The sequence below is a fragment of the Falco peregrinus genome, chromosome 7, assembly GCF_023634155.1.
Source record: "Falco peregrinus isolate bFalPer1 chromosome 7, bFalPer1.pri, whole genome shotgun sequence".
NCBI classification, from domain to species: Eukaryota; Metazoa; Chordata; class Aves; order Falconiformes; family Falconidae; genus Falco; species Falco peregrinus.
Genome location: NC_073727.1, coordinates 66,424,916 through 66,449,813, shown reverse-complemented (window position 1 = coordinate 66,449,813; position 24,898 = coordinate 66,424,916). Strand labels below are relative to the sequence as shown.

General features: G+C 38.1%; 1 protein-coding gene across 2 annotated transcripts in view; it reads right to left on the bottom strand.

Annotated features, from left to right (window-relative positions):
• Positions 1-24,898, bottom strand: part of EIPR1 (EARP complex and GARP complex interacting protein 1) — an 89,162-nt gene that overhangs the window by 33,455 nt on the left and 30,809 nt on the right. For both annotated transcript variants that reach the window (XM_055810252.1, XM_005238200.4), the window contains exon 4: positions 11,557-11,713. In XM_055810252.1, the coding sequence (XP_055666227.1) occupies positions 11,557-11,713 (157 nt within the window). The remainder of the gene's footprint in view (positions 1-11,556; positions 11,714-24,898) is intronic.

Genomic DNA, 24,898 nt, shown 5'->3' with positions numbered 1-24,898 from the left:
TCATTGAAAAGGTATTTACGTACATGTAAACATAATAAAGACAGCCTGAATTTTAGGAGATCACAATCCAACAGAAAACATGGTAGTGAATTTGTTACAAGAAACCAAGATATAGGACTCTGATGTTAAGCAGCAGCTCCTAAATATCCATTCTGTAGAAGCAGCTATTAAGATGCTGTTGAGCTACTCATGATTTAAAGGGATGACCAACAGGTGAACACCTCTGTGGTACATTACAATCTCAAACTTCTGTCTGGCTGGCCATGGGTTTACATATTAATAAAGCATGAAACAGCAAAGCAAAATTGTGCAAATTGATTATACAGACTGTACATATGAACTGACAAAAGCTGTCACTGGTAACATTTCAAGTCACAAAACATCACAGACGTGAGTTAACATCTGTAGCTTGTAGTTTAGCCAACTTACCTACATTCTTTATATACTTGTGGCACAATAAGAGTAATCACTGGCGGATGCAAAGCAAATCAAGCTACGTAAGCAAATGGGTGAAACAGTAAATAGTAAGACCTGTTTTATACAAAGGAACCTGCAACTAACCGTATTCAGACTTAATACTATCAACCACATTCTACAGCATTTATTTTTGAAGTAATACAACACACAAGTTCTACACGTGGACAGTTCTTGTAGAGTGTGTAGTGAGAGTTTTTACAAGCGTAACCTACAGTTCTTCAGAGGGTAGTAACCCAAGAAATCCTCAATTCCTTCCCATTGAGTTGTGGGTGAAGCAGATTATTCCTTCTGCATTCAGAGAGATAGTCCATATGAAAATCCCACAGAGTAAGGAAGCCGTGGACAGCACTAACTGAAATCCATGCTACAAAGTAGTTTTGTAGCAAGGCCTTAGTAAGGTCATGAGGCTTCTCCATGTTTATTTGGTATTGCAGACAAGTCCTTAGAGTTTACTAACAATATTATGAGGCTTATTTTGCCTGCTTGTTGTCACAGGTATTTGTTCCAGACAAATGAAGAATATTAATTCACTTTTCCAGAAAAATTTCTGCTTTCAAAGATATAAAAGGTATACTAGATTTTTTGGGATGCTGCCTTCTCCAAGGTCTGCCTCTTACTGGCATATGCAGCACATTACGAGAGATCCTGGATTTTTGCTCAACTTCACGCATGTTGGGATTGACTGCTCTTGAACTTGGGAGAAAGTAATCCTTGCATATTAAACATTTTCTTTAGACCCCTCTTCCCCCTAGGGCCCTATCACATGGGACTTATTCAAGCAGATCCCTGAAGAGGCCAAAATCTGCTCTTCTGAAGTCAAGGGTTGCGAGCTTGGTTTTTACCCTGTTCCCTCCTCTCGGGATCCTTAACTACACCATCAGTCTCATCAGTCAATGCTGCCTTTGTCTTTCCCATCCACAACCAGCTCTTCCTTCAAGTATGAGGTCCAGCAGAGCATCTCTCCTCCTTGGCTCCTCTGTCACTCACATCACGAAGTTATCTATACTCTCCAAGAACTCCCTGGGCTGCCTGTGCTCTGCTGTGCTGTCCCTCCAGCAGATACCAGGGTGGTTAAAGTGGCCCACAAGGACCAGGACCTCCAAACATAAGGCTACTTCTCCCTGTCTGTAGAAGGCCTCATCTAGCTGTTCTTCCTGATGAGGCAACCTACTACAGACACCCATTACTTGTGTCACTCGTAATTGTCTGCTCTTCAATCCTTACTCACAAGTTCCATTTGGCTCATCATCCATCCCCATGAACTGCAGCAGCTCTCTCTGAGAGAAGACAACTGTATTCATCATCATCCCAGCCTGTCCTTCCTAAAAAGCCTCAGTACTCCTTTCAGTTTTGTCTGCAGCTATTTTGTCTATTCAAACTTAGTAACTGGAAAACATAATATCACATGCAGACAACACATTTCCTAGTCTTTTTAGTGTTGTTAAATAGTTATAATAATATCAGCGTACAAGAAGAGACCATAACCCCTGGCTTCCCTTGGTTTTGGTTTGACCAGAGGAATACTGTTATACTACTGTGTCTTCAATTAAGACAAAAACACACCATCACAGGGTATTTTCAAAACATCTCCACTATATAAAAGACAGTTTACCAACAGATCTTCCAGTATTTTTTTTGTTTGTTTCTTTCTGGGTGTTTTTTTGGTTTTGAGGGTTTTTAGAGGGGTTTTTGTTTGGTTTTGTTGTTTGGTTGTTGTTTTTTTTTAATGAAACCTGGGGAGCTGTTTTATTCTCCTTTATTCTCTTTTGGAAGGGAGAGAAGAGCTTTTTTGGGGGTGGGTGGGTGATAATTAAAAAGGTTACGCATTGTTTCTGACATTCCATGAAACATTCAATACAGTCTAAAGAATACATAGATTAAGAAAGTTAGTATTTCCTCAAAGTAATGAAAATTGGATTCTTCACAAGAATATTTAAATATTAGCGCAGAAACACTCGCAAATAAAATAATTATCCAAGGCAAATATGCAAAACCTTTTTAACTTCATTATGTTTCACCCATGCCTTTCCATATTGCTGAAGTGCTAAATACATGTCTACACACAGGACAGTTCTTGCAAAAGTTTTAAGTTTATCACATTACCACAGTGAATATTTTACAGTAGTCCATTAATTATCCTACTGTTACTGATGGCTGAAATATCCAAGCAGTCAATGGTTATTTCAAAACATTTTGGAAGTTCTTTTTTCTTTTTGCAAGTGTTTTAGAACAAGCCCATGTGAGACATGTGCTGAGATCGCAGAACATATTATAGCTGTAGTGGGTTTTTGGTGACATGTCCACAATAACAAAAGGTCTAGAGTATATGCAGCTAAATTACTATAGGAATGCAGTGTTTGGCAGTATAGTTTATGGTACCTGTTGAACTCTGTATCCCATACCAGAAAAAGCACTTTACTAAGCACAGAGTTGTGTATCTGCTTGGAAGATTTGCAGATACTATTACACAGACTGATCTTTTTAACAGTTTTAGGAACAACTCACTAAGGAGCTGAAACCTATTTATTAATACGAAGAAGAATCAATTGACAAGATGCTTTGGCCAAGAAACATGACCAGAGTCAAGTAAGAACTGTTCAAAAAAGTATGTACAGTTTAAAGATCTACATGAGTATTAAAAGCTGTTTTCACTTCCTTTCTTAACACTAACAGGAAAAAAGCTTCGAAGTAAGGAGCAACACATTTCACATAAGCAGAGACTGATGACAGGTAACTCCAGGTGATGGTAAACCGCTATTTACAATAAACAGTACATGTAGAAAAATAGAACCTCCCAGCATATATACGAGTTTCTTCTATGAAATTTGAAGGGGCGGGCAGGAAAACAGTGTGTAAAGATAGGATTCATTTCCAAAGCAGATGGACAAAAGTCATGTAACCTCTACCATTCCACAACATACTGCTCATGGAACAGCTGCTGCCACAGACACCATTTCCATTCTGTTGCTTGAACAGGGCTTAAAAAAAAAAAAAAAAAAAAAAAAAAGAGTGAATATTATGGATATGTGACATGCCATGAAAGAAACATCTAACTGGCTTGTCTATTGAAGATCAGTAAAGTGCTCAACCTCAGAAAAACATTATTGGTATGAACGCTTGGCAGGAAAGCACACAGGGAGCTGCCATGTGAAAGTCGTGCCCAGCCTCTGGAGGACACACAAATGCCATTTGTTTTTTCCATGTACTAATATGAAGATTAAGCGCTGAAACCACCTTATTTGTGAAACAGCTGGAGTGGACAAAAGCAGTCTCTGCAGACTCATTTCAGAGGAAATGGGTATCCACTGGGGGGGGTGGGTGTGTGTGTGACAATTTGAGTATTTTCATACGGGATTTTTCGAGAGATGGCAACACAGATAGATCACATCCTCATTAATTTATTGTTGTTGGTAGCAAATAGGGCATCTGCATGGTTGGAGGTGGGGGGAAAACCCCAGTAAAACAGAATACTCCTAAGTATGTTTCTCCAATGATTTGAAACACGTATATAAGAAGAAAATTATTATTGCCTAGGATCTGCATTGATAGCTGAGGAAAATCACCAGTCCTTTCAAAAGAACAGCAAAAGCAACAATGCTAAAGGTTTACATGGACCTGGCACAGATGTACCTTCTAACACCCCTAATCTACTGACTGTGGATACTGGGGAAATTTGAGTTGAATAGACTGTAAGAAGCGGTTGGGACTCTAGGTGATGTGGTCTCCCTAAATAACCTCTCCATCACACTGCCTAAGACTGAGCACCGGGCACCCCTTATGTTCTCACACACATTTTATCAAATAGATGCCCTTAATTACAAAGGTACAAGGATCATTTTTTTTCATCCAACAGACATCCAAAAAGACATTTAAAGCCCTGAATTTTTAACTACTGTGTAAGAAAATGTCAGCAATATTACTTTATCTATAATCATCCCAGAATACCGTGCTAAGAAAGAATTCTACTCTAAGGAATAAATATTCAAATAGTAAATGCTTAATGCGGTTTCGAAGAGCAAGTAAAAGTCCAGGACAAAGAAAACAGGGATACCTGTTCAAAGCTCGTTCCTTGTGAACATTTAAAAATCTCCTGCATAACTCACCTTTTCCACCGTACTGCAACGTTATTTTTTTTTAATGTTTCCCACTGACCTTTTAAGCAATTTTATAAAAAAATTTAAATAAACTCAGCTAGTATCTATTTAACCTGCAAAATCAGCTAAGGCAGACTGCAACCTTAGTTCTTTTAGTGGTAAAAAATAGCTGAAGTAGCATTATAAATAGGAAAAAAAACCTTCCAGAAATAGCTCAGTTTGCTTTCAACAGGGAAAAATCTCAACTAATTTGGCAGTAAAACTAGGGAATATGACAGCACGGTGAGAACCGAAGCCAAAAACTACTTTCAAGTTTGGAAGAAGTGAAATAGTACTCTACAAACCCATTAGTTTTTAATTTTAGCATAACACAATTTCTGTACTTTTTTCTGTATCACGGTTAATAAATCCAAGGTAAACAAAAAACCTGCAAAAACTTCAACAAAATGAATTATCATTTCAAGCATATGAAGTCTATTGAAATTAATCAAAGTGGTCATAAATTAACTCAATACATGCAGCAAGTTCACATACATGAAACACAGCATAATTTTCCCTTAGTATTTTCTTCAATGTCAGATTTTACTTTCATTAAGATTCCCTTTGCTTTACAAGATAGAGTCTAATAAATTCTGATCAAAAATTAACATAATAACTTGGGGACATAATATTTTATTATTTTACTACCCAATTAATGAATCACAGTTGTTCCCTAGTATATGCAATTACATTGAATACCTTAAAGTTTTAAATTTGCAAAATACTAACCACTCAAGACTACCAAAAGCATTCAAGGGAATGAAAAAGTTACTGGTTCCAGACACGTTAAGAGTATGATAAAGGGGAAAAAGACAGAGAAAATGTGAGAAACAGAAAACAAATAGTTGAACATTTGGATTTATATATAACACATGGATTTATTTACAATAAAGCATAATCAAAGATTCAAGAGAGAAAAATCCTGTAAAGAACTCAGGATATCCCACAGAATTAAGGTAGCAGAGGAGAGAGAAGTAGAACGTAAGATACAGTTAAGAATTTTACTATTCTAGAAAGGATCAGAATACGAAGGGGAGAGTGTCAATACTGATAAGCAGCTAAAAATTACATGCCTAGTAAAAACACTTGTCATAGCAGGCTTTTGCTAAAAAATTTCTCTATACTTCGTCTTTGTAAAGTCAGAAGTGGCTGATGGAGAACGTAAATGTGTGGAATGAACCAGTTGTGCTATTCCTAAGTGCTGATAATTTTTGAATCCATCTGTAATTAATCAGCTTGACCGACATGTTTCTCTTGATAGCTCGGAAATTTTGTGCATTATGTGAAGAATTTAAAGGCGTACAACACAGTATCAGTTGGGTGGCTGTTACAAAAAAACCTTAAAACCCCCTGGAGTTTAGTTTATACCCCTACCCATATAACTGGCACTCCTGACACTCTCCAAGAAAACACTATGCAAATAGAGTTATCTCCTTCTTCACAATGATATTTCTGGTACTGGGACATATGAAGTGTTAAAATAAGATAAGGTCTTCATATCAAAAGACTTCTGACTGTATGTGTTACATGCCTTTGCTAGAAAACACATACAACAGTTAATATACTATATATTCAAGACCATACGATCCTCCTACAAGTAGTACTACTTTCCTGTTTAAATTCATTAGACATTGATCATTAAATTGTTTTGGACTTTTTTTTTAAAAAAAAGTGAAACACTACGGCAGAATTTTAACATATGTATCCTGATGCCTGACAGTGGTGTACTATAGAAGAATTAATGTTACCAACATCATGACAGGAAACAGACGTGTTACACAAATACAATGTGCAAGTGTTAGAGCTATTAAAAAAATACCAATTTTCTTTTAAGTTTCAGATTCTTCCGCTTCTAGGCTTTTTTACTTGAGACAACGTCTTGAGGTGTTTGGGGGGTTTTGTTTGTGGGGTTTTTTTTGTTGTTGTTGTTGTTCTTTTTAAATACTATTTTAAAGACCAAAAAGACTAAGTAAAACACTTCTGGAACACACTTACCTGTCTTCCAGGCACTGATTACAAATATGCTTAACTTTCAACAATTAATGGAATGAACATGATGAAAACAAAGCAATAATACATTATGTATGGCATCTTATGTATCTTAAATAAAGTAAACATTCATTCAAGTTGAAAGGACTGTTACAGAAAATTTGTACTTTTGTTAAAAGCCGACCTTAATGAGGTTGCTTCATACTGTGCAATCACACAGCCAAGAGATGGTACTTCTCAGAACTCTGTTTGGCAACCTTAGATGAAATACCAAATAAATTGTAAGTACTTAAAAAGTCTGTGGGAATAGCTTATTTATAGTAACTTTCTCCTTTGTGACTTCAAAGTTTAGTTTAATATTTTAGAGATAAACATTCCGGAGTTCTTGAAACATCTGTGACTTCTTAAAAAAATAATTTGTCTTCCTCTCCAATTTCTCTTAGATGTGATATTTGCAAGTCCATATTTAGTATGAGTTGAGGAGGCTACACTACTACTTCAGCATGTAGAGAAGCTTAACGAAGTAATCTGTCGTTATTCCCAACATATTTACCCTTTTCCAACTTTTTTAGCAACTGACTTGCTTTCCATATAAAATGTGAATTCTTCATTCCTTACTTTTCAGGCCTCCCACAACCGAGCTCCCACTTTTCTGAACTTTGTAATCTCCATTTGTTTTCTCTTTACACCTGTACCTACACTGTCTAACGTTTTCCCCATATTTATATTGCTTTTACTTTCTTACAAATTTACTCCATGGACCACCATCCAACTCAGTCCATTTGTTCCCCCTCTCTTTTGAAGCACATACCTTCCTACTGAGTAACACCTTCCTAGTATTATACCTGCCAAATCTGGAATTCAAGAAGTAGGATGTTAGGCAGAGACAAGCAAGCCTGATTCCAGCAGATGCAAGAGGAGAAACTCCAGCTTTGCACCTTTACTTCTGACAACAAAAGTCCCTGCTGAGATCCTGTCAGGATGGTTTCAGCTAGGACAGAGTTAATTTTCTTCTCAGTAGCTGCTGCACCAGTGCTGTGTTTTGGATTTGGTATGAGAATAATGTTGATAAACACTACTTAGCAACAATTAAACCATCAATGTGTTATATTAAGTCAAAGACTTTCCAGTTTCTTAGGCCCTGCCAGCGAGAAAGCTGGAGGGGCACAAGGAACTGGGAGGCAACACAGCCAGGACAGCTGACCCAAATAGCCAAAGGGATGTTCCACACCATGAACGTCACGCTTAGTATATAAACTGGGGGGAGTTGGCCAGGGTCTGCTTGGAGACTGACTGGCCATCGGTCAGGAGCTGGTCAGCAACTGTACTGTGCATCACTGTTTTATTTTCCTTTCCCTTTGGATTTTATCCCTCTCCCATCCTCTCTCCTTTTTGTTACAATTGTTGTTATTATTTCAATTATTAAATTGTTCTTATCTCAACCCTCAACTTTTACCTTTTTCTCTATTTTCTACTCTACCCCACTGGCAGAGTGGGGTGGGAAAGTGAGTGAGCAGCTGCGTGGTACTTGGCTGGCAGCTGGCGTTAAACCACGACAGTTCTTAATTTAAGATCTCACAGATTACACTTCCTCTCATGGCCTGTGGTACCCTCCTCCGAGGACCATCCTGTCAAGTCCATCATCAATAAAGTCTGTAGGAAAACTGAGGATGAAGTAGAACAGTAGGTCACCACTAAAACCTAAGTCTTCAGTATTTTAACAGACACAGTTTCAGGGATTCCTCCAAGCTACACTCAAAGGAGTAATCAAAATCTAATTAAATGCAGGCTTGTTTCCTTGGCCTCTTGTATCCAGGCTGTACCCTGGACTGCTTCTTGCAAGATACCCAATGGCAAGTTCCTTCAATTACTGAATCTTAAAACATTGCATAGACCAACATACCTATGGTTATATATGTGTAACACTGTAAATACATACATTTACAAAAAAAAAAATCATTTATAGAAAATTCTTTTCTTTTTTAACATGTAAATCCCCATGGATCTCTGCAGTTTTTCACTCTGGAAGTAATTCACTTGGGAATTTTGCACTTAAAATCTTTGCGCTTTGGCTCACATGAGGAACAGTAGATTGAGAATGAAGAAAAAAAAGTCTTAGGCTTGAACCAAACAGCGCAATTAACAGGCCTATTTGTTTGCCTAATTTAAGTATCTGCTTCATTTTCTGAACTCTGTGCCATACAAGGGTTTGCGTAAAAATTCTCACAGGTACCAGATTCAAAGCTTAGATGCAGTAAACAATCCCAGTAACTGAAAGTGAATAGTGATGCTTAATTTTTAAACACAGTAACTCATGCAATCCAGATAAAATAGAATTATAGAAAAGTACATTTCTTTTTCACTTGCCTGTAATGTCTTGGAGATCAGATTTTTGTCAAAGGTTTTGCCAAGACTAGAAAATAATTTCAAAAGATCCTGAGCAAGAGGAGCATAGCGTCAGACATGTGCAAGGAAAGTTCAGGATTTTAGTCACAATCGATTGGAAATGCTCTTTTGGTCTTAATTCACAGAAGAGAACTGGTATTAAATAAGGCCCTACACGTTTTATAAGAAATTTCAGAGACATTTGAGCACAGCATTCTATAAAAGAGATGAAGATAAAGATAAGGAAACACAGGATCAGTTCTTCTTAACACCAGTAAACAATTGGGCAAAACCAATACCTGATGTACCAGACCTGAAAAAAAAAAAATCCCCCTTTGAGTTCCCTAGTACATGAACCTAGAAACACAAAATCTGTGAGATAGCTGAAAAACTATCAGACCTCCTTAATGAAAGAGAAAAAGAATGCAAGAAAATAAACCTTAAAGAAAAGAAGAAATAAAGCAGAGCAGGAAAAACGTGAACAAAAGTACAAGGAAATACAAACAAAGCCTTGAGAGAGGCAGTGGATGACACAGTACATAACCAGCTGCATTTCCAAAAATTATAGTCAAATCTCAATTACTTATGACCTGCAACCCAGGTCCACAAATACTGTGAAGCATCTGTGCTATGGATGCCGAGACAGACAAAATACCTTCCCATGAGCTACTGCCTGGAATCACAGAAGTTCACACTAGATGTCACAAAAGCAGAGATGAGCATTACACCCTGCATCTCTAAACTGTACTGTCAACTATGGCACTCTTTACTGCCCAGCATATAAAGATGTGATAAAAGCCCAGTTTATGTTTTCACTTTTTTTTTAAGCACATTCTGACTAATCATTTTCAAAGTTAAGCCTTTATTAAATTTAAAATGTATAATTTCAAAACTTATCATGACATAAAAACTTTTCCACCCTTAACAAGGGTAGTGGTTGTGGTACACGGCTCTACTGCACCCTGTGGATTAAACAACCTCCTTAAAGTGCATGTGGTCACACTGAACCCCTCGGTTCAGTGTCCATTCTGTGTTCTGTGAGTAAAATGTACAAAACTATGTTCTAATGGCAAGGCAAATGACCGAACCAGCATAAGTGTTGCCCTTCTTACTGTGAGTGTATGATGCCAGACCGCTGATCTTGTACAAAGCAATTGTATACACCAGAATGTTGGTCTTACACTGAAGTTTGAAGAGTACTTACACTTAGCCTTGAGAAAAACTGATTTTCTAATTTATGGTTGGTTCTAACAACCGTTGTATTGTAAGTGTCTAGATCCATATTTTTCTAAACATCTGAAATGTGTAATAGAAAATAATATTTAAGTTGCTATTCATAGTCAACACACCACTCAGTGGGGCACAGCCTGTTTAATCACACACATTTGGCACAAAATGTTTGTTTCACTCATTTATGTGAGTGCTTCCACTATGAGTGAGGCAGGAATAGAAAAGCCTGCTCTAGAAAAGATCCCCTTACTCAGCTGTGCTCGTCTGAGATGATATAAGGGCTACTAATGCCAAGTATTGCATTTATTGTTGCATCTCTGTAACACAGGACACTTCCAAATCTTTATGCGTATATATACACACATACATAGATAATGGGTATTAAATGGTAGCAGATATTTGTGAGCACTAGTACTGAACAAAGTCAGACGACAGGAGACAGAAAATTGTACATTAACTTGCTACAAGCTATATCAGGGGAAAACCCTGATTTTTGTCATTCATATAAATTTACATCCTGATATGGAGTGATATGCCCCCTATTCCTCCTCTGGTGATCAGGGTACCATGCAGAGTTCTGGCATCCCAGCATCAGAGGTTAGGAAAATTAAAAGACAAAATGTACAAGTCTTAAGGAATAAAAGATAAAGATTTAAAAACCCCCAAAAATAACATTCCCAACTATATTAGAAACCAATAATCTAAAGGTTTCAACAATAAAAAGGGGGTTGGTTTAATATAATAAAAGAGATATAAAGAGAAGTATTCATATGAAAATGAGTAACCACAAATTAAAGGATACTACCATGCAGAAATTCAACATTCTGGGAAACAAACCGCTGTAATACCCTCTGCAGTACTGCAGCTCTCCTTGTCTTTTCTTAGGCAACAGAAAGGAGTATTTAAACAGGCATCATATAATATAATGAATTCACATCCTTAACAAACAATAAATTACTTGCACTTGTGCCAAACCAGTTGAGTGAAGAGTGAAAAACAAAGACCAATTTGCAACATCAAATTTATATTCCATAAAAAGATTGAAAAGCTAAGTATTATACCTTTGTGCAACACAGGTTTTAGATGGGGGCAGGTGGGGAGAAACACATTAAAACTGTACACAGGCTGTTACTCCATATGTGTTTGCAGGACTATAATAGATGTTTTTAATCTATGAAACATCTGGGAGTAAAAATCCAATTTGTATTTTTTTTTTTTTTTTTAAGATGGAATAGTTTTAAAGTGTATAGCATAGCTTCTACAATATAAATCTGCACAAAACTAATAGCACAGGTCTATCCGTTAGGCTTTTTCTAGGAGTATAAAATATGCAGAATCCTACCAGGCCATATTGCCATGGGCTGTGTTGTCAAGGTGACAGAGTAGCTCCAGGGTTTGAGTGTTGCTTGATGAATCATCAGGGGATTCATGACTGCCTGATTCCAATTCCTTCGGCATCCTCCAAACAGCAGCACATGTCATGACTTTACTGTCTGAAGCTAAGCAACAGAGAATAATGTCAACAGTTCATTGTATGGAAGACATAGTTTGTATGCAGTGCACCAACATTTACACAAACCTATAAGCAATGCACATCTGCTGTTTAATATATTTAAAAATACTACACCAAGATGAATGCAAAGAATGCAGAATGTGGATACAGGCACAGACTTGAGTTAGCAGTCAAGTTGCTGCAAAACTCATAATTAGCATGCATTTAATGTGCCTCTCCCTGTTTAAAGGCAAAATTCAGTGCTCATGAAAACATAACTCTTCAGGAGACAAGTTTTTCAAGCTTCATTCCCCATACCGATGTTAATGAAAATGACCCACAAGTTACATTGCTCAATTCCTTAACAGTAAGGATTTAGAGATCGTTTTAACATTTGTCTTTTAAGGGCTATCTTCAGTTGAATCTACAGCATTACATTATATCCTTTACTACTAACTGTTTATTGCAAAATTAAGTTTTCCACGTAAGCATACTCCTCTAATCCTAGCAAATAGGACAAACCAGATAAAAACAGCTTCCAAGAGACAAACTGAACTTACAGGCATATAGCAAAATATTACAATTTACGATGAACAAGCCAACTGTAGATTGCGCAGAAAATACCATATGGTCTATGCACACATGGCACTACCCATCACCCCATATAGCAATTTGTAGCAGTGCAGAACGGGAGGGGACCAGAGCAGCACTGCATATGTTCATGTTGTTCCAGCCACTGGTCCACGGTTTGCAGAAGACGAATCAGTATTATCCACTACAGCAGGAACAAAGCAAGCAGCCAGCCGCAGCTACATTAAGCAAAAGCAAGGGGAGCAACTATCTGCTGGAGGATGTGTTCAATGAAAAGTCCAGGGGATAAGCTGCAATGAACGACATGTTTTCCATTCTGAGGTCATTTCGAATGCCACTTTTTCACAGTTCTGCCTTCAAGTGCATTGTAGCTCATTTTAGTGCAGAGTGCCTGATTACAGGGCCATGAGCAGATGTGAGCAACTTACACCAGTGGAAACTAAAACGGGAACAATTGTAATGAGAGTGTTTTCAAGAGGAAGGACAGTAAACCTGAAAAAGGCCTTCTTAGGCTAAAATGACATTAATAAAGGGGTAAAAAAGTTTCCATTATAAAGGTCACCGATCTGGACGTTCTATATGCAAAAAAGGCACCCAAACAACAGAGCATCGGACAAAAAGCAGTTTAGACATAGTAAACAAGCCCAAAAAGCAAGAATGCAGACGTATTTTAAAAGTAGACATATGAAATACAAGCCACAGTTAATTAGGTCAAGCCACTAATAGAAAAAGGCCAGTGCCATGAGAAGGAAACAGGGGTAGGAGGAGGACTTTAAATTCAAGCACTGAATGCAGAACACACAAATGCTGGGTATTTGATAGATTGTACTAAATATAAAAAATACGTATGATGCACATACATGTTCTACAGTAATTTGGCATACACAGGTTGAACACAGTATCAGGAGAGCATACATCTAGAAGTAATGGATAATCCCTTACTTACTAACACTCAATGGAACTTCTACTAACGGTAGTGCATGCCAACTTAGCAGCTATTTCCAAATCATCTGCAGCAAATCCTTTACTCTAAATCCATGTAGCACTGAACGAAGAGGAGGAAGCAGCAGCAGATGGCTACCTTTCTTTAGCAAAGGGCAAATCAATGCCCAGCATGCATCACATGCCATACAAATAATAATAAATGAAACTGGAAGTGCAATATAGTTCTAGAAGGTGAGATCTATTGAATGTTTCACCTCAATACTCAATATGTGACAGAACATTAAAGAACACAACAGTTTCTAGTAGATTGTAATTACTGAAAGGTCTGTACCATCCATGTGAAGTGTTAGCTTTTCCACTATAATCAAGATCTATGCAGAGAACCACAAAAGCAAATGATGGAAAACAAACTACATGTTTCTCAAGCCACCTTTTTTCTCAGCACAGCACCACAACTCTTTAAGACATCATTGAAATGTCACGAAGAAATCTGACATTCAGGATTTTAGAGAACAGTAGCCTAGACCACACACTTTTGAATACACTGGTATGTCCAATCTCGTTGAAGTACTACCAATAAATATTACCTTCTACTTTTTTTTAGTCGGAATTTAATCAACAAGGCTCAAGCTAGAAATCAGTGGCTAAAAATAAATGCTTAAAATTTCAATGTGTGACATAATTAAAAACCAACTGAATTAACATCTACTTTTTGTTTTTACAGCTAGCTAATGAACACAAGTTTTTATGTGGCTAGATGTTGAAAACAAACTGAGACTGGTTTTACGTATTGTTCTCTTTTGATAAAATGTAAAATTATTCCTACTAGAATATGAGTGTAATGAGATTATGATACACAAAACATTTTTGTATTAACAGTTGTTATTGTGTAGTATCTTATGCAATTTTTAAAATTTTTTTATCATTAAAAAAATTGCTCCCAGTCTTGTATATTCGCATTTATCTTTAAAGTACAATTCTAAAATTAAGGATACCTATCAAACATACTAGGGTTCCCAGCAGCACAGTAGTCATCCACTCCTTCTCAAATAGTGTAATTAGTTGTTAGTTTTTTCTATCCATGTTTACAAAGTAGAAATTTAAAAAAATAAAAATATTTTTAGTTTACAGTAAGAAAGGTTCAGTGAGACAGGTATCACACCTTTTTTCACTATAAATAGAAACCTTTTCTTTCTCATTACTACATTAATTACATTTTGTTGTTTACTAAAAGTTTCTTCTCATGTTACCATCATACATGTAAATAAGCTTATTACCTTCACTTCCACTTATAACATAGATATTCTTGTACACAACTGGTAACAGTATCTTAAGTACAGGTTGGCGCAGAATTTCACATGCAGAATCTTGTGCCATTCCATGCCTATTTCACTTCATCAGGACTGGTGAAGGACAAAATTTGTTGCGAATCAGCAAAAAAGAGACAACAGGCACAAAATTCCTCAATACTTAGGACATTATCCTCCACTTTCAGCTGGGTTTGAAGATGCTCATGGAAAATGACAGCTGTCGAATGACCATCCATCATGAACAACTGTATATGCATCACAAATCTTCAGATCCTAATTTTAAACTTTGGATGAATTCTAGAATTAAGTATGTGGCTGAAATCTGTAGAGCAGAGACTTGATTCAGAGCACTATCAATTTCTCCTTGCACTTTTTATGTAGTCTTCTACAGTTCTAACATTTTATTAATTCCCAGATGCATGAAACCAAAATGGGATTGCTACCACCTCCCACAAAAGTAGTTTTAGATATGCCTAGCCTTAAGGAAGGCTTAATTTTCTTTTCTGCAAGGAACTTTTTAAAAGAAACCATTTTTTACCTGGTAAAAGAGAGGGCAAACACTAGTGCTTAGTGAAAGCATCACTTTGTTATATCAGATGAAGTGGAGCTGTTCTGTGGGTCGCAATTCCTCTTAATCAAATAACCACTAACAACAAGCTTACAGTAATCCACAGACACAAGGTAACACTCATTGCATAGAAATCAAATTCCCAGAAAAAGCCCCTCATGGCTGTGTGACAAGCTTGCTAACGGCATACAGCATTTGTGGAATTACCAATATAGCCTTATTTCCCAAGTGATCATATTAAAATTTAAAAATCCAGTATTACTAAGTAATTTCACTACCGCTACCCATTGCTTACCTAGAATATCTACAGGCAGAGAGAAACTCCAGATTTTCCCTTCTTTTACTATTTTCACATCACCCTACTGCATACACACATACAAAACAACGTTGTTTTTATCTACCACCTCTTTGTATTATTTCTTAAGAGACCAATATGAACGTAATATGTAAATGACAATGACAGTTATTCTACAAAAGAAAAACAAGCAAAGCACATGGTGCCTATTTAAGTCATGCTTCTATGCCTGCCTTAAAGCTGTTCATGTAACTGGAAACCACTTTTCCATCCCTACCTCATATTGAAACCAGAATTCTTATTTATGTCACAGCACCAACACAGAAGAGGGTGGATAAGGTTAAGCCAGTTTTCGTTACCAGTGCATTAAGAAAAAAGTTACCGGGTTCAACTAAGCATTACTGAACCCATCTTGAGAAAGTGAAAGTTAAACTTTTATAAAGAACAAGTGAAAGGCTTGCAGAAGGGAGTCCCACTGTATTACTAACTCGTTGCTCATGTGAAGCAATCCAGGAATGATAATGAACTGCTTAATCTTTGTCACATTTGTTCCTCCTCATTCAAGAGAAATCCCTTGTTTAATGCATTGTGCATCTTCAGTATACCTTTTGCTAGGTATAGCTAAGGATGGAGCTAGATGTTTTGTTCCAAGTCCAACAACCCCTGTTAAGCACTGTTTCCCCAGGTTCATCAATACTATCTCCTGGGCAGAGGATACCATCTGCTAGAGTGATTGTACACAGTTTCATCTACCTAGTTCTGTTGACATGATCCAGGCTTACAAACAAGCAAGCCAGAATTCAAGGAATAAGCAATAATCCCACATTCTGACAGCACTAGGTTAGGAAGTAACTACACATGATTCTGACAGCAATGAGTGTGCAATAACCAACCACAGAAAACAAAATTTGGTGAGTTTAGCGAAAACCTGATAACTGCAGTGATAACTGCAGCTAAAGAGCACAAGACCATCTTTAGATGCCTACTTTACAAGTCTAGCAAGTGAGAAAACTCTCCGCATGCAGAGCGTGCAACTTGCAAAAGGTCACAACTTGGTCAAATCGATACCAATTTTCACTGCGGCACTCAAAAGGACTTCTCAATGAGGGCTATTTCCATGACAATTTTCAGCCTTCCACTACCAGCTGTTTCAACACACACACAAAAAAAGTAAAAATTGTAGACAGGTGAAACATCCTGCTTATCTTCCTCTAAACATTGTCCCCCTTGTAGAAGTAGTCACCTCTGAGAAAGAAATAAGCCTGGGGGAAAAACAATAAATCTGCCTGAAATGTAAACAGAACAGGAAGTTATTAATGAGAGTTTGAAAAGTAACACATATGTAAAGTTAACCACAAGTACTCATTACTCCTTTGCAGAGTTACATCACACTCAACAGATCAATTCACTGTATTGTTGCTGCTGCAACGCAGTAGCCAGCGGACGTTCCTTAGTACTATACAATCATTTTAGGACTACATACAAAAAGAAATATGGATTTAAGGACATGGACTGCTGATTCAAGATGTAATTTATTTGCTCAGGACACAGAGTCATTCCTGGTCTTGTGGCAAATTATAGTCTTTTATGAATTTACAGATTTTTAAGCTAGAAGAAATTGTCTTCACACTTTACACAATGTTTGATTTTGCTTCAGCAATTCCTACAGTTAAAGGCTCAATGAAAGAAGTGAGCTCTGTCACATCTCCAAATTTAGAGAGAACATAAAATTTTAATTTGTTCAGAATTATTACAAAGAATCCTCCAGAAAACGCCACAGACTGCAAAACTACAAAGAATTCAACTGAACATCAGGTGTCATAAAAATCTGTTTATACAGACTTCTTGAAAGATACAGTTTATTCTCTTTAATAAATAACAGCTTTAAAAAGGACATAACATGCAGTCCCAGTAAACATACTAAGAAACCAATTGATATCTGGACAACTGATGCAATAAATCAGAGTAGTTGCACAAGAAAGATGCAGTCTAGTTTGTCACTGTAGACAGTAAGCGTTCTCATGTAGACCTCTATTTGGTTTTCTTTTATTGACAACAAAAAGCTATACTTGTTATGTTGGAGCTATGAGGATTTTCCAATTTAAAACAACCCAGTAATTTCATTGTTTTCCCACACTGAATCCCATTACTGAAATTCTCCGTCCCAAATATGTTTTTTGTAAGGAAGCTACAAAAGAAACTATTCTACTTAAGAGCTTGATGGTTTGAGTTTTAACAAAAAAGAAAGGGAGGGTAGTAAAAAACCCCACCTTAAACTACTTTGGAGAAACTTCCATCGGTCAAATATCAGTGAAACAAGCATGAAACAGAAAACCAAAAAGAATATATGGAATATAAAAAACAAATCCTCATCAGAAGTGTGGATGCTAATCGACACTCTGCAGTTTCAGCAGAGGTCTAAGTACACACAGAAAGCCAGAAGCTCCATTTGCCTTCCTCTTTCAGGTGCAGGCTGAGGCACACCCAGAACTTGATAGAAGTCACAAAGTACTACTGCTTATCCATGTTCTGCCTGCCACCAGTTCACCCACTGAAGGCTTTCTCCAAAAGTGATGTTAGTATCTTTTACCAGCAGTAAGTAGAGACATTAGAAAAAACTGAAGGAGAAACTTACTTTAAGAGTGATTAAAAACAACAGCAGTCATTATTATTCAAACAGGGTTTTAAGAAGTTAACATTTTGCTTAAGTAAGTGTTGCCATAGTAGAAACGGAAAAGTGTAATACAGTGAAATGGACATACAAGAAATACTACCACCTGCCCCTCCCACCCCCCCCCCTTCAACAGACCGAAGTGTATTTTGATCCAAATTATACAGGTCCACATCAGCCAACATTACAGTTCATTGCTGTTCAGTCATTTACCTTTCATTCTTCTGGCGCCACTTGCTGAATAAAACCTACCATGCCACTAAGGTATGCCGATACATTGAACAGCTGCAGTCCTGACCTGTCAGAAGCTTACAGCAGTCACCCAAAGCAGACCAGATCCAGCTCTGGTCAGTCCTCCCTAATTATTCCATTTTACAAAGCATTTTAACCTTTGTGTTCAATCAGTCTTTATGGTCTTTCTTAACTAAACACGTATGATTAATCAGCCTTGATTGTTTTTCTTTCTCCCAAAACTGAAGCCAGTTATTGTTAGTCTCCTATTCTCTTTTTGAATAATTTCAAAACACATTTTATATGTACGTTAATAAACCAGTATTTAAAAACTAATTTTCTATAACCAATAGCTACACACATCAAATGGTAGTATCTACAGGAACGATGTTTTCGTTTTACATTCTGCTGTCATTCTACTCCATTCCCCTGTGTTTAACCTTGAAACCCAAATGACAACGCTCCCGACATCACTGCCTGCCGACATTCACACTGAAGCTAGAGGAGCTGAAGTATCAGTGCCTGACAGGGTTTGCTCTTTGATCAGCTCAGGTGGTGCAAAGCCAGCTGGCTGCAGTTACTCTGTTGCCCAGGGAACAACAACTGAAGTGTATACTTCCTAAATCTGCACGGGAGGCCCTTCTGCAGCATTGCCACAGCAGCTCTAAGTGGTGAAGCTGCTATAGCTACAGCCCAGCTGGTGCCCATTAATGCTCACAGTATGACAGGAACAAGCAGCTAGTGTTCAGAAGCCTCCTTCTTTCCATTGACAGAGTTATCACTCTTCCTTATAAATCAATGTAAACATCCTTCTCCTAGTTTAATAAAATGAAGAAATAAACCCCAAAGGATTCAAGTATGTATCTTTTTGTTAAAAGAATAACCTTGTGGCCTTTTCAGTCAATTCATAAAACAATAAACATATTTATTTATTCAACAACATGTCCTTCACAGGCAAAAGAAGAGGGGGAAACACAACATACCATTCTTTTTCTAGGCTAAGAATTTCATCTTTTGTGCTAAAAGCCTGTGTAGTCTTTTATTTAACATTTTTCTGAAATACATGGGCTGAAATATATGTAGGAATAAAGAGCTGTAGACAGATTAATTTTTCTTTCCATCACTTACAAGCACTTTACAGTTACCAAAAACAGTCTTTGATTTTTGAAAAACATAAACATGGAAACAGGGCAGAAACAACACAGCAGGTCACTCTGTATCCTAATGGAAGTATGTTTTCAAGTGGAGTTGAAAGTAGAAACGATTAATAGGAAAACAGTGACATACAACAATCCAGACATATTCATACACAGGACATCTTCCATACTTAGCTGTTGTCTCATTACTCCAACCTGCAGAAAGCACTGCATAAACAGCAACCCTCTTGTTAGCATGCAGATCACAGGTGGCCATAAATTCACATTTACTGCACACCAATACAACACAGATACAGACTTTGATCTCTAGAGAAAAGGCTTCCATATTTGCATTGTATATACAGATGTCTAAGGAGGCTTTAAAAACCTCACAGGCTGGACAGTAACACCGAGAGAATGACCTAAGAGTGTGAGAAGGCATGAGGTATGACATGGAGAGACAGATAAACCCACCACGTTGTATGGGAACAGGAGACAAAGCCTGCAGAAACCTAGTAGTCAGACAGCTGCAAGTTTGGAGAAGGCATGTATTTGTGCTTTTTTATAGCCTGCTGTTTCTTATGCTGTTCCAGAGGTGATCTGAGACAATGTTCCAGCACATACCTTTTTGGGGGATATGCTCTGCACATACACATCTATTTGACGGAGCTCAAAATTTACTGACTGCATTTCTGGAACTCTGCCATGTGGAGACAGCCCAAATGAAGAACAGCAACCATTGCTACACTGATGAGCTGAACTTTGCTCTTCAGGCAGAATTTGTCTGCAACACTCTAAAAGCTGCTCAGCAGCACAAATAGGTATGCTCTTTCTGACACTTCACATGATCAGATCTCACCCGTCACAACAATGACTTACGGTTTATTTGATATGTCAGATATATCTGTCCAGGTATTTTAACACAGTAGAAAAGAATTAAGAAACTAGCGCTAACTACATGCTCTTTTTTTGTTTGTCTGCAATAATCTTCCTACTATTGTTAGCACCAGCACACCACAACAGTGGGAGCCATACGAGAAGCAAGGTATCAGCTGGCCATACAAAAAGCATTGTGAGATTTAACCCTGTGCTCAGAGCTGCACCATACACCAGTAGAAGTTAATGAACCACATGTACACGTTGGCTTCCATCATCAATAAGGCTAGTCAAGCTGAACCATTATCAACATTGATACTTTAACACACACAACGTATGGCAAAGAGAAAGCAGGTGTCTCATGAAGGAACTCGCTTTTATCACCAGCAAGGCCACGGCAGCTGTCAGGTATGTTGAGCTAGGTGACAGCAATGCACTAAGGTTCCCACTTGATGTTTCACAAGGTATTAAACCACTATATACTCCTTAACAAGTTAATGGGAACTGCAAAGCACTTGCCCCCCATCGAATCGAGCACCTTACTAGACAACTGCATATTCAATGGTCTGTCCAAACAACCAACATCTAGCATGCCTACTCTACTCCATAGGCATTCCAAAGACAAATAAAACAACTTCATAGTTCATGGAAACCTACTTCAAACAGGACTAATGTCACTATATCCTACATGAGCAGTTTATGTGGCTGCCTCAAGCTTGCTACACCAAGTTCTAACCACTAGCTTGATTTGAAAAGGTAGGTTCACTACCCCTTATATCAGCCTTTAGGAGTTTCCACTTTGTACTTTCCCTCAACAGAAGCCCAGATGTGTGGTCATTATTGACACAAAACAACCCCACTTTATTCCAGCAGTAACTTGTGATTCAGAACTTAGATCTCAGAGTCATAAGTTGCTTATATCTTCACATTATTTGTCCAATTTGGGTAGCTAACTTCCAGATGTGCTCATACATCAAGCACCTGTAATCATGGAAGAAAATAATTATAAACAATTAGTGGCTAGATGCAATATCATTTGATTTTCTGTTCGTGAAGTTACAAGTGCTACAATAAGAAAGCTAGTTTTACTAATATAAGAAGTGTTACTCGTGTTTGGATTTTTTTTAGTTGAACTCCACTCACCTGATATCAAGGTATCAACAGCAAACAAATCCAGAAAGTCCAGAGAAAAAAAAAAAAGAATAATTAGTACCCTACAGTAATCAGCAGTGTTCTCAACCTGAGGCATTCAAACAATACATGTTGTTGTTTCTTGGCTGCTAATTACTGTAGAGTTCTCATTTATTTACAGCTCAGAAGTACTCACAGGAGAAAACCCCACCATTGGTTTTTGTATGGAACTCAAGTGGAGAAAGACATAGAGCTCTTCCCTAAAAAAGCTTCTCATTTAAGAAGAAAAAACATGAAAATAGAACCAAATAAAAACAAGCCCAAAAAAGCCACGGTCGGTTTTTTTATAAGCCCTGTGCCAACCTACAGTCAAATCTTCAGCTCAGAGATACGATACAATTTCTTTGCTAGTACTGACCAAATAGGCTTTATTTTTACTCCAAATGCAGAATCTTACTGGGGTGTACAATCTCACCACGATCAGAGAGGCATGGTTCTTTAGGAGGGACAGATCAAGAAAGCAAGAAGGGAGAATCATCTTTTATGAACAACAGCAACTCAAGTGCATGGAGCTCTGTGGAGGGATGAGGGCCTGCTGCAAGCTTTTGGTTTAGGATTGAAGGTAGACAATGTGGAACATCACAGTTGTCTGCTGCAGGAAGGATGAAGGCAAACAGTAACACAGCCTTCAGACAATAAGAAGGAGCTTCATATTCACAGGTCCTGGTCCTTATGGGGGACTTCAACCACCTCAGTGTCGGCTGGAAAGGAAATGCAGGAGGATACAGGAAGTTTCTGCTTCTACTTCTACAGGAAGTACATTGATGATCACTAACACCAGAAATCAACGAGGCAATGGGGAGGCATTCTGCTGGACCTCACAGTTGCAAATATCAAAAGCTGGTCAGAGATGTGAAGGCTGGGGAAAGCCTGGGCTACAAAGAACGTAAGAGGAAGGAGTTCATCTTGTTCCCTGACATGAAGGAACAAGGCAGACAGCAAAATCCCCTATCACCCTGGGCTTCAAGAGATCAGACTTTGGCCTGGTCTTCAAAGAAACCCACAGAAGTCAGTCCTGGAGAGAAAAGGGATACATGACAGCAAGTTGATTTTCAAGGTTTACCTCCTCCAAGCTCAAGAATGGTCCACCCAGATGAGCAAGAAGTGAAACAAGTGGCAGGAGGCTTGCCTAGGTGAACAAGGAGTTCCTAACTAAATTCAAACACAGAAAGAAAGCATACAAGATGTGGAAGAAGGGACAGGTGACTTAGGAGGAATATAGAAACAATATCTCACCGCACAAGAACGTGGTGAGGAAGCCAGAGCTCACCTGGAGTTGAATACAGAATGAGGGCTATACAGATATAGCATCAGCAAAGGGATGACTTGAGAAAATGTGGGCTCACTGCTGAACAAGAAAGAGGACCTGATGACAGAGAGAAGTCCAGAGTACTAAATATTTTCTTTACCCTGATTTTATTACCCTTAGGACTCAGGGATCCCAAGACCAGTGGGAAAGTCTGGAGTAATAAAGACTTACCCTCCATAGAGAAGCATAGAGTTAGGGAATATTTAAACAAATAAGACCTGAGTAGATGCACCCATTAGAGCTGAAGAAGCTGGCCAATGTCACTATGAGACCAGTTGCAATTACCTTTGAAAGGTCATGATGATGGGGAGAGGCTCTTGAGGACTTCAAAACAATAACTATCATTCCCCCCTTTAAGATAGGTAAGGCGGATCTACACACTAATCATCCTCCCCTCAGTCCCTACGAAGGTGACGGATTAAGTGAACCTGGAAAACATTTCCAAACATAAAGCAACTGGGAGCACTCACAGTACACACATACAAGATTTACGAAGACGACATCATACCTGATGAATATGATTGCATTCTGCAATGAAAATTAAGCTGAAAATGCAGGCTCACTAAACACAGGGACAGTAGTTGATGTTGTTTATCTTTACTTTAACAAGCCTTTGATGCACCCTCTCATAACATCCTCACAGTCAAGCTGAAGAAGTGCAGGTGGACAATGCAGTGGGTTGAAAATTGGCTGAACTGCCATTCTCAAAGGGTTGCGATCAATGGCATGAAATCCACCTGGAGGCCAGTCACTACTGGTGTATCCTAGGGACTGACAATGAGGCCAATACTGTTTGGCATCTTCATTAATGACCTCAGGGAACCTCAGACAGACCACAGTAGGCTGGAAAAATGGACCAACAGGAACCTCATGAAAACCTTGTGAAACACAAGGCCCTGCACCTGGGGAGGAATAACCCCATGCTCCAGTACACACTCAGGGCTGACCAGCTGGAAAACAGCTCTGCAGAGAAGGCCCTGAGGGTCTGGGTGGCAACAATTTGAGCATAAGCCAGCCATGCATTTATGGCAAAGAAAGCAAACAGCCTCCTGTGCTGCATCGGACAGATCATTCCCAGCAGGTCAAGGGATGTGATCCTTCCCATCTGCTCAGTCCTGGGCAGACCCCTTATGGAGTACTGCATGCAATTCTTGGCTCCCCAGTACAAAAGAAACATGGAGATTCTGGAGCAAGTGCAGGTAAGGGCTACAGAGATCATGATGGGACTGGAGACTCAAAAAGAGAAGCACAGGGTGAGTCTTATCGATGAAAATAAATTAGGATGTTAGGAACTAAAGAAAACTGAGACAAACTCTCTCAGTGACAGGGTAAGAGGCAATAGGCACAAACTGAAATAAAAAAAGATCCACTAAAGCATAAGGAAAAAATCAGAAAAAAAACATATAAGGCCCTGAAAAACCTGGTCTGATATCATTGCTGATTCTGCTTCAGGTAGGAGGTTCAATATCCTTTAAAACCCTCTGACATTCCTTACACTCTGAATTCTCAGGATTCTTAAGCACTGGAGAAGTGCTGTTAGTCTACCAGATGGCACATACACTCACAACGGACATCATAAAACTATGCTGAGCTGCAAAATAGTCTTCACAATGCCAGAAAAGGCACATAAATATTAACCACAAATTCTCATACTCCCTGTAGTGATCTGTCACTCCAGCAGCTACAGTAGCAGAAATGTCTGCAATGGTTCTTCAGTTTTGTCATATGTCTAATGGCCAGAAACAATGATGTTTGTTTGATGGCACATGAAGTCAATGTAATCGCAGTTTCCTTTTTAAAAAAGAAAACCTCACACAAAAGAACTAATGTTGCAAACTTTCACCTAAATATTAGGAAAAAACCCTCAAATTACACGTCTTCAAAACATTTTAACACATTTTCACATAAACACTGTAGAGAATAGAATAAACTACAGATTTAATGTTATCAGATGACTATATCAAACTCTACAGATTTCCTACTTGAAGTTATCAATTAGCTAAATATTTAAGATATGACTAGGACTTGAAATGTGGTGTTGATAAGTCAGCAAGGGAGAGAAAAAAAAA